The sequence below is a fragment of the Montipora foliosa genome, chromosome 12, assembly GCF_036669935.1.
Source record: "Montipora foliosa isolate CH-2021 chromosome 12, ASM3666993v2, whole genome shotgun sequence".
In the NCBI taxonomy this organism is placed as follows: domain Eukaryota; kingdom Metazoa; phylum Cnidaria; class Anthozoa; order Scleractinia; family Acroporidae; genus Montipora; species Montipora foliosa.
The window spans coordinates 3197495-3210800 of NC_090880.1; the positions used below are offsets into that span (position 1 = coordinate 3197495).

At 38.8% G+C, this 13306-nt stretch overlaps 3 protein-coding genes across 3 annotated transcripts in view; 1 reads left to right on the top strand and 2 right to left on the bottom strand.

Annotated features, from left to right (window-relative positions):
* The window catches only part of LOC137979622 (uncharacterized), a 264679-nt gene that overhangs the window by 170863 nt on the left and 80510 nt on the right, over positions 1 to 13306 (top strand). The gene's annotated exons all lie outside the window — the stretch shown is intronic.
* LOC137979644 (uncharacterized) overlaps positions 1 to 13306 on the bottom strand; it is a 169242-nt gene that overhangs the window by 19791 nt on the left and 136145 nt on the right. The gene's annotated exons all lie outside the window — the stretch shown is intronic.
* The window catches only part of LOC137980103 (transmembrane protease serine 6-like), a 10802-nt gene continuing 9633 nt past the window's right edge, over positions 12138 to 13306 (bottom strand). The window contains exon 5 of the mRNA XM_068827459.1: positions 12138 to 12721. Coding sequence (XP_068683560.1) covers positions 12264 to 12721 — 458 coding nt within the window. The 3' untranslated portion in view covers positions 12138 to 12263. The remainder of the gene's footprint in view (positions 12722 to 13306) is intronic.

The window sequence follows — 13306 nt, forward strand, 5'->3', positions numbered from 1 at the left end:
TATTTCCGCAGCAGATAATTTTATAAGAGCACAATCAATTCATTTTGCCACCGAAATGATGTAGTGTCCATGGTTAAATTCTCTTCGTAGGTGTTTACGGTGTTTTTGATGCCTGCATGAAAGATATCGCTGGGGTCACGCCTTGCTAATATACGTCTCCGATTAACTGTTTAAAATAAAGCTATTTAATTTTTTTAGAAATACGATGACCGAGTATAAAGAAGCTCCCCATAAATATAGTACTTACGACTTGAAAAAACACAGGTGTTCAAGAGTAAGAAAAGGACCGCAATGCCGCAAAGCTTCTTTTTCATTTTTATGGACGTAAGGTGTAACCTGCAATAAAATGAAGTCAAACCTAAGGAAAGAATGAAGGGGTAGTTTCTAAAGAAACTGTGGTGCCGCGTCGGTGGGGAGGTAGTATGCAAAAATTTGGTTTTATCAACGGAGTTGATAATGTAAATTGGCCACCGTACAGAGATTCTAAATGCTGACGTTCGAGCTGACGTTTCGAGCGTTAGCCCTTCGTCAGAGCGAATCCAATCGATTCGCTCTGACGAAGGGCTATAACGCTCGAAACGTCAGCTTTTAGAATCTCTGTACGGTGGCCAATTTACATTATCAACTCCGTTGATAAAACCAAATTTTTGTAAACATAAGGAAAGCCTGGCAACCAAACCAACCACGGAGAGTGTCTTTCAGAAAAAAAAGATTCGTCTGAGAGGTCCGCAAACGTCATGAAACAATGTGTTTTCGATTAGATAAGTAAAGACTAAGTTGAATCAAATAAAACTGTAAAAAACATCGTAGCCGAAAGACCCTGCGGAGGGCAGAACTTGAAGAAAAAGAAATAATGACGTCGTGTGTAATAAATAAATCATCACCCGTGGTTCTTCCATTTCGACTTCTATATGCTCTTAAAATATCTAGAATTCGACAGTTGTATTTCTCTGCTGCCACGCAAAGTAAAGTACTGAATCCGCAGTCCATACAAAGTCACTCTTGATGGCAACCAGATCTAGATATAGGAGTTTTAATGATAGCCAAACGATTTTTCCACGAGTCGTCTTAAAGTGTCGATATATCATTCATCGAAAAGGTCCAGTGAAAGAGGAAGAGGTGGACGATGCTTAAAACTTTGCCTTGCTTATACATGTCATTCTTGTAGCTCAGTAGTGAGTTCAAGTCCCTTCCTAGTCAAAGACTCATGCGGATGGATTACATGGGAATAAATATTATATTATAACATTTACATTTATATTATAACAATTGAATCGATCGACTACTTCTCATCCACCGTGAAGAAGTCTTCTTTGTAGATGTTTTCATTAAAGTAACGAATTCATTAATAAATGACAAATATCGACTTAATATTTAGGCTGGTTTGTCCCTTTCAAAAACCACAAAAATAGAAAGGGAAACTTGGGGCCTGTCCAGTACAAAGATGAAAGGCAAAGTGGTTTTTCTCTTCTAAAAATTAGGTAAACCAAATTTTCGCTATACAGTCTTAATTGTCCTATATGAGGAAACAAATCCGCATTCAAATCTTCTTCAAAACGCCTGATTTTTGCTCTGATCGAGGAGAAGACTTCATTTCACAACAACAATTTGTAGTTGTCGATGAAGACAAAACGACTGGTGTCTTATCTACAGGTCAAGATAAAAAAAAGGACAGCAACATTGAAAATCCCATGTAAAGTAAACGTTTAAGATTTGGGGTTTGGCTTTGATCTTCAAACTGGTCAATTACATCTTATCGCCAAATTTTAAGGGTAACTTACATCCACTGTGGCAGTAGTAGACGGTATCAAAGAAAAAAAGGAGCCATTCTCTCTAAATTATTGTAGATGAAGAAAAACTCGTTTTTTCTGACACAGTCTCAAGTGTCAAATTAGTGGACTACTTCCTATTCGTCCGAACACGGCAGCTGAACTTTAAAATACCTCTTTGTGGAAATTTTTAAACTTAATGAAATAAACCCTTCACAATCTCAAAACTGCAAAAAAACCGCTAACCTTAAAAGAATGTATGACGCTGAAATGTGACTGTGATGTGTTTCTTTTCCGTTGTACTTCGGCCGTTTGTTTGTTTGTTTGTTTGTTTTCCTTTTTTTAACGTTTCACTCTCGGACGATTACAAAGTGGCTGTATACCCGGAATCCAAGACAAATCAACTAAGTACCTGGCGCCGGGTAAAAACTTTCTATAGAATTTCAGCGAAATACCTCAGTCCAGCCACCTGCGGGAGGGAATTAGCAAGGATTACCAAGCGTTTCACAAAAGCTCAGGAAGCTGGCTTAATCAGGCATCTTTTCATTAATGTAGAAATACTTGATATTGAGTCTGATCAATTCCAACTCGGCTACTCTTGCGTGAATTGTAATAGCTACTCGAGCATCGACATGCAACAGTTAATTAATGGATTTTTAACCTTCTATTTACAGACTTTACAGAGGTACTTATCGAAATTATAATCATGAAAGATTTAAAATGAGTGCTTTACTCTCACTGTTTTATATGGATGCTTCGACTGAAATACTGTTTATAAGAGCAATTTAAAACAGTCCTTGAAATATACCGTGATGTTATGATTTTAAGAGTTGACTGGTCGTTGAGAATTTAGACATCTTGTTTTTTGGGCGAGTCAGTAACGTGAAAATGATTACAAAACGACAAAAACTGTTAACTGTTTTCAGTAAAGCCACTCCAGGGTCCTCCAGCTATAAAGAGAAAGCACCGATTTCTCAACGGGGCGTTACTTCCCTTTATGTGAGGTGTGAAAAGAAACATATTTTTCAGTTTGCAATGACAAGTTACACAATCTTTTACTATAAAAATGTAGTTGATTTAAAGGCTGGCGATAGGGAACGCAATTCAATCTCTAAACGTTTCAGTTGGCTTTGTAATTTTTTTGTCATAGAACAGATTAATATCCGTAATAGCAAGCCTTAAGTGAAATTCCAAACAGCCGATAACAATAATTTAAAATACAGGTTTTGCACGGCAGCCATGTTGCATGACAGGAACAATAGATTCTTTTTCCTATGGGAACAAATGTTCTTTCTTATGCAAAACATTTTCGTTGTTCCTGCCATGCAATATGGCTGCCGTGCAAAACCGCTATTGGAAAATGTATTCGTTCCTGCTATTCGAAAATGGTTTTTTTCGAAACCATGGTTTCTTTTTGGATTTTTGTCAGCTTTTGATGACTTTGGACTGTTGCTTTATTCATTACAAATACGTCTTTTATCTTTTGTATGTACCTCTTCACGCTTTTTGTTCGTTGCTTGTTCCTGTACGTAGGAACTGAAAACCGAACATCGAGATTGTTTTGACGATTAGCAGTATTAGAAAGGCACCCGATTTGTCTTGAAAGAATCCCATTTGCTCACATTCATGTGCTAGCAGCCAAGAAAAGCTCTCCGGTGATCTTAACCAAACTTCGCTGTAGACAAAGCAAGGTAAAGGGACTTAGGTCATTAAGGTTAGATGGTAGTTGGAAAAGAGATCGAATCATTTCTGAGAGAACATGATGAATATAATCATGATGATACTAATTTAGGGGGCACGAAGTTCCTTCACCAACTCTGCGCGGCCTTAATTTCGGGTTTCAAAATAACTAAAATTCGGGAATTACATTAGGGGCCGTCGACACATTCACTTTGTCCCCGCTTAACGTCAACTAGACGTTTAGGTCAGACCCTTACCCCCTCCTCCCCTAAACGTCCAGTTGACTTTAAGCGGGGACAAAGTGAATAGTGAGCTTAAGCACGCGCGTTTTTGAGACGCAGGCGGCAACAGGAAGAGAACATTTCGCGTGCCAGGGCAGTGGTGTCTTCCAGATTTTTATACTAATCATCTATAATGGAGAAAAGATACTTAACAATGTAAATGTGGTTGTGTGAAGGCAAGTTAATTGGGAAAACAGCTCACTTCCGGTTTCCGTCCGCGTCTGAAAAGCCGGTGTGCTTAAACTCCCTATTATGCCGACGGCCTCTTAGTAACAAATTTTTACCCTTTAAATTCTCCGGCGCCGTCATTAATTAAGAAAACTAAGTAATTTACTGGTAAGTAAGAACTGAAAATACAATGTCAATGTATCTTACATTGAGAAAAGGATTAATTCCTACGAACAAGCACTGCCGCCACTTTAATCTGTTCCTGAGTATTTTTTCCTCACCAAAAAGTATTAAGATCCAGTAAACCAGATGTTCAAATTTTCGACAGTGAAATAAATAATTTCTTAAATAACTGAAGTTCAGACCTTTTTAAATTTCTTTAAGAAGCTATTAAAATAACTTTCACGAAGTTATTTTTACTTCTACTAGCCAAAACCACTCTATTGAAGAAATTCGGGCACCAGGTTATATTAATAATTGCTTTTCATTGTTCCACCTTTTCTAATGTGAGTTGCTACGTCCTGCGACTGTTTCAGCTGTAAGCCTATCATGAATTATTCAGCTCGCTTGCCGCTGGACCCTGTGTCCGTGTTTAGACGCCGGGTGGGGGAACAACGGCACCAGAAATTAAGCAATAGGTTTAGTTCAGTTAATGAGCAAAAACAAAGGCTCTGCGTTTCTTTGTCTGCTTTGTCGTTCTCATCTCAAAATAATGACCAAATTTAAGTTTGAAAGGAACGTATATTTGATCATGAAGAGCGGCATTTTTTCGGTTATAGACGAAACATAGAAGAAAGTCAGATGATGTACTGCACCTGCATTGTATAGGTTATGGTTCGAGTCCCGTCGCAGCCACATGGGACAATCATGTGCTTAACTGAATTGTCCAGATAAGTTCGAGGAACACTTTTATCTTTCAAAGTTTTAGTTTGTTGTTGGTTCTCACTTAAAGATGCAAGGATAGCCGCAAGTAATGGTGTTGCTTTTTTTTTAAACAGAAAACGTACTTAATTGGAGAAATAAAACAACATTTATAAATTTTTTATCTCTTTCAGTTTAGTCTTGTTGGTTATTCAGTTGTAAATTGTAACGAACTTTTTCTTTTTGGTTTTTTCATTTTTAACGGCTTTGTCGCGACGATAGTATCTAAATATCTTAGCTAATCCATTTGATTTGTTTTCGTAAGTATGCGAATAATGAATCAATTCATCCATCGTATTTTTCTTATAAATAGGTTTAAATTCAAATCGTAAAACTCATCACAACTGAAGATGGCATAAGTATGTCGAAACGTGTTTTGTAAAAAAATTAAAAATGTTTTATTTCTTCAAGTTATTTTTACACATTATTTTTTAACACATTTGTAAATAGACTCATTTTTGAACACAACCTGTTATAATTACATAATTCACTTTTAGCTACAGCGTATTATTGTAAATTCATTACACTGTTCTCAGTTTTTTTCTCAGTTTTTTTCTTTTTTTTTCTTATGCTTTATTAAAGACATCATTATCATCATCATCATCATTTCTCATCTGCTCCTCTCAAGACAGAAAACACTATAAATACACATGGGTTATTGACCAAGCGTGAGATCAAGATGGGTGGATATTGGCCAAGTTCTTTTTTTAATTGTATATTCGTGTCGGTCCATAAAAACGCAAAACTAAAAAAAAAGAACTAGGCCCATATCTAGCCAACTTGACCGAACAAGCTTGGTCAATAAAGGATTTATATTGGATAAAACACCAAAAAATGAGAAATCCCGAGCAGGCAGTAAAGCTCCTTATTATATGACTAGCTCCGTGAGCGGGAAAGATGAACCAAATCGCGCGCTCTGATTGGCTACCCGAGCGGGCAAGATGGAGCGATACTGCCCGCTCGGGATTTCTCGCTTGGTCCCGCAAGATCAAAGATCATTTTTTGGTGTTTTAAGTCATATAATAAATCCTTTATTGACCAAGATTGTTCGGTCAAGATGACTGGATATTGGCCTCGTTCTTTTTTTGCGTGTTTATGGACCTCGACTTCGTCTCGGTCCATAAACACGCAAAAAAAGAACTTGGCCAATATCCAGTCATCTTGACCTCACGCTTGGTCAATAACCCATACATCTTGCTCGCTCGGGTAGCCAATCACAGCACGGGATTGGATTCACCTTGCCCGCTCACGGGGATACAAGTTAGTGCCACAGGATTTGCTAATTGTTGTTCGAGCCGACGATCAACTTTTAGGGTGCGTTCGATTGTCCGTATTCCGGAATAGGAATACATGGAATAGAAGTTAGAAATCCTTTGTTTTTACGGAGATTCACATCAAAATTATCAAACACCTGCTCAAATGCTATTTTAAACATATCTTTATTATCCTTGTTGCTTCAAAACGCCAGAAGTACCGTTTTAAATCACCCTTGCACGTATTCTTATTCCGGAATAGGGTCAATCGAACACACCCTTAATTTCCCCCTAAACCTTCACGCCGTTCATTGAAGAAAAATACAATATTGAACTGCGTGTCACCGATTTTATGGCAAATTGTTGAACGGTCCATGTGTGACCTTGGAGCACAGCTTACAGCCAGCTGGAATCAGCTTTATGTTGGTTTTTGCTGACGTGGAAAAACCGGAGAACCCGGAGAAAAACCCTCAAAGCAGAGAAGAGAACCAATAAAAACTCAACCCACTTATGGCGTCGGGTCCGGGAAGCGAACCTGGGCCACCATGGTGGGAAGCGGGTGCGCTCATTACTGCGGCATCACCTCTCCCCAAGATTACAAAGTGTCCTATTAATGCTGAAATTAGGGCTATTGATAACCAATCACATTCGAGAATATTGTGATAGTTACGATTAAGCGTGTTATTCCAAGAAGCAAGGAGGGCAACGTGCTTTATGCCGACTATGTTACAGATTGAAGGAGGAGAGTTGTACTGTGAAAGGCGAACGCACGCGGAATTGGGGACACCGCTGTACAGAAATCAACTCAACTCAACTCAACTTTTATCGAATCTAAAGCCGTGTTCAAACTCAACGTTGATTATGATCGACTGAAGTATGATTCAGGCTATCATAGTGCATTCAATTTTATTTAATTGTGGTTCAATCTGTTCACATCTACGAAAATTCAAATACAATAGGCAGGGTGACCTCGCAGTGTGAGACAAAATGGCACCGTACCACGTGGCTGCCACGATTATCATCACCATGCTTGAGGCGAGAAGAGAACCAAGGATAGCTTCCGAAAATAGAAGAAGACACCAAACAGCGATTAGAAGTCTCGTCTGCTCATATGCTACCACGTGTTCGCCATTCTGTTCAATAACGCACTGTAATTACTTCGAACAACCCCCTTGAGGTTGTTTGAAATTATAATCCAATCATAATCAAGCGCTCTAATTAGTTGATGTGAACCCATTTCATATTTAATTCGATTATAATTCGATCGTAATCGAGGCCTAATGTGAACACGGCTTTAGACTGTTTTTTTATGAGAAGAGAAAACAGAACAGGAGTACCCGGAGAAAACCTCTCAGAGCAGGGGCCTGTTTCTCGAAAGTCCCGAAAACGTTTCGGGTCCGAAAAGCCATTTATGAAACTGCCAACGGCTTGTTTTGGAAAGCCCATCTTTTGCAATGCTTTTAAGGGAACAAAAAGAGAAAGGACTGATAAGTTTGACGACTTAAATCCTCTCCGTTCTTGAGATACAAAAGGAACTGTGACACTCGAAAATGGCCCGTAAAGTTTCGGGACTTTCGAGAAACGGGCCCCAGAGTAGAAAACGAAACTTACATAATTTAATTTCAAGTGAAGCTATGGTCCTCGAGTTTATGAACGCAATAGCTAGCCCTTTTCACGGTTAGGTTTTCTCATTTGCATTACAATATAATCTAGCATGCATGTGAGGCAATTTCGGGCTATTTTTCAGTTTAATCCGAAATTGGCTCGCATTCACGTTAGATTACATTGTAATGCAAATGAGAAAAACTAACCGTGAAAAGAGCTATTCTAGCAATCAGAATAGAAGCCTGAAACAAACAGGACTTTAACGGAGTTTGAACCCGTGACCTTGCGATACCAGTGCGACGCTGTAACCAACTGAACTAGGAAACCACTGATGTTGGGGGCTGGTCATTTGTGAGTCATAAGCTTTCCTTGATGAATGAATCAACGAATGAAATGATATATGTAATGAATCATATATATGAAATCAAGTGAATTTTAGCTTAGATCATAGCTTCACTTGATTTCATATATCCGCAGTTCAATATATGATTTATCTCATATATCATTTCATATGATAATTTTATTTATCATTACCTAATCATTGTCATTAATATACAATCTTTTGATAAGTTAAGCTTTGTAGAACGAACTGTTTAAAATGCGCGGCGGCCGCTCAAAGTTTTAAGATCACTAAATGACAGGTGTGCTTTAGGCAAAATCTCAATACATCACTGATAAAAAGTTATATTTCCTGATTGTACAACTCTAGTAAGTCCCTCTTTAAGAAAATGGGATAAAAATGAGTTGGCTGGTTAGCGGAGTTGATATTTCACTCTTTTGACGAAAAATAAATGAACAAATAAAAACATCAACAATAACCACACCCGAAATTCGAGAGGATCACAATACAGTTTTTCTCGACTTAGCAGTACCTCCCTCTTGTCAACCGCTTGGTAGTTCTAGGACAAGATAAAAGATTTTTTCATTTAATTTTACAGGTGGTTGAATTGAAGCATTTCTTTTGAAACTTTGCGAAAAATTTTGGCTACCCGGCAAGTAGTTTATATGAAACCTGTCTTTCCTTCCCGGCAGGCACTTTAGCCATACACTGAGTAACCATCAGAGAGAGAGAAAAGAAAAATAAAGAAGGTTAATTCTAAGTGAAGGCTACCATCTCAGTTAATGAAGCCGACTCATGAGCAATTACAAAGGGTCCTGAAAAAATCCAATCTTGAACTGGACTCAAATTCATGACCTTGCGATTGCCGTGCACTTGCTCTACAATCTGAGGCATCAAGCCATCTTGGTGCTGCTACTTGTAAATTGCAATGTGTGCTAGAATATATGACCGTCACGGTAACGGGCGAAAAGACACCTGAGAAATTAGAGTCCCAGGTAGGAGTCGAAGCTACGACCTCCGTAACACGGGTTGGATGCGGAAAGGAAGGGAACTTTAAGTGCCTAATCTTCTAGCACTGGAACGCTAATCGGCGACACTGTAAATTGGAATTAACAAGTTAACGCAAATCAAATCAAATCTTGGTTTTTGAGGAGTGGGGAAAACCGGAGTACCTGGAGAAAAACTTCTCGGTGCAGAGTAGAGAACCAATAAACTCGACTCACATATGACGCCTACCCATAGAGCTCTTACAACGTCTGGGGAGGTAGGTCGTTTAATAATCATTTAGTTTACCTTTGAAAATTTTACTCATGTGATTACGTGTACGAATTTCATATATAATCACAGTTCAAAGATAAGATTTTTTATACCATTCAGTTATCCTTCTCTCTATACGTCATAAACAAGCCGGATTAAATCGCTATTGCGTCAACAAGCCATTAAAATGTGAATTGAACATTCGTTATGTATAATGATACAATTATTACCATAAATGCATAGAGATTTTTTCAATGAACAAAAGATGAGAGTATTACACGGTTTTTACCGTTATCTGTTGAGATGACGCCACTGAGTCATTGGTTTTCCTCGTCCTTTTAAACTGAAAAGTCGACCCTATATACAAAGGAGATCTAGATTTGCATCAGTAGTTTTTTGGGTCCTATGTCGCCATTTTCATCATTTGGTCAAATAAAAGTTCTTACCTCACCACAGGAGAGTTTCCAATTCCGGTTACGCTGTGCTTAACGCTAATAAATAACCATCTTTGAACGCACCGGAGTCAATTCCTCAACCAGTTTAAGAATGTGACCTTGCCGGCTGCCTCTTCGAGACGTCAGTTGATTTCGGCAATTAAAGTCCATTTACTGAAGCCTGCAAGTGAATAACCTACGGAGATGCGTCTCCTCAGATAACGTGATTTAGGAATGATTTCGAAGAAACTTAGTCTAACTGCTTTGGCAAGGAGAGAGTTATTTTACCACCCTCATGCAAGGGCACATTTGTCATTACTTTGTCTTTTTTTCTACTAGTGGCCCGAGCAATAGGAAATTAATACGAAGTTACCGAAGCGTTTAGCATACTAGCTTTATTTGAAAATTGTCTTTATGGCCTTGTAACAATCAAAAATAAACAGTTTTTTCCTGAAGTTAGGACGCTTTTGTTGACAAGGTGACAAGTCTCGCCGGACTCCTAGTATTTTCGACCAGATAGCGCTGCACGTGAATTTCCTGAGGTTTCGGTTTTCACTCCTTCTGTGATCTTTAGCTGTAAAAGTTCTCATTTCCTCTGCTTTAACTGTGAAAAAATCAACCGGTTTGCCTCCTTCGGTTTGTATTCTTCACTCCGTTATTTTTGTACGCTTAAGTTTTCGTTTCATTGATCCTGAGAAGCCCCTTAAAGGTGTGGTCATTAAAAAATTGATTTACTGATTTGGTCTTAATACTCTTAATACTGGCTCTGACCGTATCGGCATGAGAGGAAAACAAAGCGAGCCTGTGTATGGTGACCCATAAAGGACAAACGAGAAGGCAGCGATGGGAAGTTTTTCTTGCTTTGCAAGATTATCTTCAGGAGAAAAATATCTGCGCAGAGACGCCAATAATATGAAAGCGAGCTATACCAGGAGCACTTATGCTCTGAGAAATACGCCTAATTAGATGCACGCCCAATTTCGCCGGACATCCAACAGGAAGTGTCCCTAAGCCTGTGCAACCTATTTGCAACAATAAGGTAAAGGTAGAGTTATTTTTATCTTAGGGTAAACAATACAATACAATACAATACAATACATTGTTAATTGACTACTCCCCATAGTGGCTTTTCAGGGCCAATGACACACAATCAACGAAACAACGGAACAGAACAACAACTGTTAAGAAACCCAACTGGCCGGAGGCAAACCAGTTGGCTATTTACAACTGCAGCTAGGAAAATGAACCAGGGACTACCAGGATCAAATTTAACGAGTGGTCAGAGGGGGTCTTCAACCCGGGATTTCCAGATCTCCAGGCAGGCGCCCTAACCAAAGGGCCACATTGCCTCCTTAAAGTGCATGCATGACACAATTTTTTTTTATTAGCTTGTTCGAAAGAGCTTTCAAAATGGTGAAGAAAAGCTTTTACTTTATTATGATAGCACTCTTGGTGGCCGAGCTATTCAAAATTTTGATTTATGCAAATTAGATGACTTGTGACATTACGTAGTGGACACAAAATTATGTAAAATCACAAAACATGGAATATCTTTGCAAATACTAAGTTTGCAGGGTTGATGTGCTACCAAAACTAAACATTGTAATAGTGATTATAATGTCACCATAGCAACATACTCGTTACCAGACCTCTACCTTTCCGATATCGAAAATGCTTACTTTGTTGCTTCAGAGTCTACTAACAGACATCCTTGTGCTTGTGCTGTGTAATGCCCATATTCGGTCACACGTTCTGAATGAACATGAAGAGCAAATAACTCTTATTGGGAAGGGAAACTCTTTTTACCCTTTGGATGGAGGGGGCCTTAAGCCCATTGCGTTGCTATGGAAACGTCACACCGGGCCATGTCATGGAAGTTTGTAATGAGTATAACAACCGCAAAAAGTTTCTGTTCTATACAGAAAAAGTCTTGAGATCATTACATCATCTTGTGTCCACTAAATGACGTCACAAATTGTCTAATTTGCATAAACATCAAAATCTTGAATAACTCAGCAACCAAGAGAGCTATCACAATAAAATAAACGCCGTTCTTCATCATTTTAAAAGCTCTTTCGAACAAGCAAATATAACAATTTTTGTCATCTGCACTTTAAACGCAACTGTTTATTCTTAATTGAGGAAAAGTATTTGGGGGGACACTTTGTGACGTTAATTGTCTGTATTCCGAGACACGAGTGATGTTGAAGGTGGGAAGAAGATCAAGGGGACACTTCGTGACGCTTATTGAAATCCATATTCATCTAATTAGGGGCATTCTGTTCATATCCGGCTCGGAGATCAAATATTGTGCAATAACATTTTGTTGGGATAGATGATTTAAGGGATGCTTAATAAAGGTGAAGAATTGTAAAGGGAAGCCAGCCCTGTCTAGGAAGCAAAATGCGTAGAGCTGAAAGAGTAAAGGAGTGAATACACATTTCTTTATTCAAGAGATCTTCATTCAATGGAGCAATCATTTTTAATGAAAACTAGTTTTGGGGTAATTAAGTAACACTCTTCCCCTAAGTATCTTAAATATTGTGTTTGAGATGTTATTGTGTTTCCTGATCAGTTTCGTATTGATTTATAACTCCTTTGACCCATCCTTGCATGATTTGCATGTCAGCGTAGACTCCATATTTGTGAGGTTGCCCACAGTTATGACCCCACGATACAACACCAGTCAGATACCATTGGCCATCATATTCACAAGCCAGTGGTCCTCCACTGTCGTACTGGCACGCGTCAACTCCTCCCACTTCAAAGCCAGCACAAAGTGCTCGATTATGAATGGCACCTCCGTATGACTCCTCTCGATTGCACTTCTCTTGGTGTACAAGTTTTACTACGGTTTCTCTTAAAATGTCGGGTTTTGGTCCTCTCCATCGTGTGTGGCCCCATCCAGTCACGTAACACTCCTTGCCAGATGGGAAGTGTACACCGCTTGGAAGAAGGCAGATTGGAGACACAAAGCTGTCCAAAATGGCTGGAGTCTTCAATCGTAAAACAGCTATTGAAAGGAAAGATTTAAAAGTGACATTTACTCAATCCTTCCCTTTTACTAGTTGGTGGTAATCGGCGTTACACAAACTTGAAAAAGCTGGTAGCAAGATAACATTGTTAGGGCATTGCTTTCACCAGCTAGATAATAAATTCAGTTCTTTCAAATTTTTTGGCAGTAGTTTTGATAGCTTTCCGGGACTTTTTAAAGATAATATATGTAGGGAGACCACGCACTTACATTTCACCATATTCTTTTTTTTACATTCCCATAAGGATATAAATCAAGAAACTGATTGGCAGACAGCAAGTACGTACGACATACAGAAAAAGGATAATTGACTAGGTGCTTATTCTCTTTTCGCCCTTTCGAGGGCGCAGCAAGTTAATAATCCACTTATTTCTCAGCTGACGACGTTTTCCCATAAGACAATTAATTCGTTCGTAGTTATAAAGGAAGGTGCACGCAGGACGCAATTTACTTATCGCTGCTTCATTATGAAACCCCGGAAACAAGAAGAACAGTAGGATATGACCTGTGACCCCAAGGGAAAAAGCGAGATAAAGGTCATGTGAACATTGAATGAATCGTTAT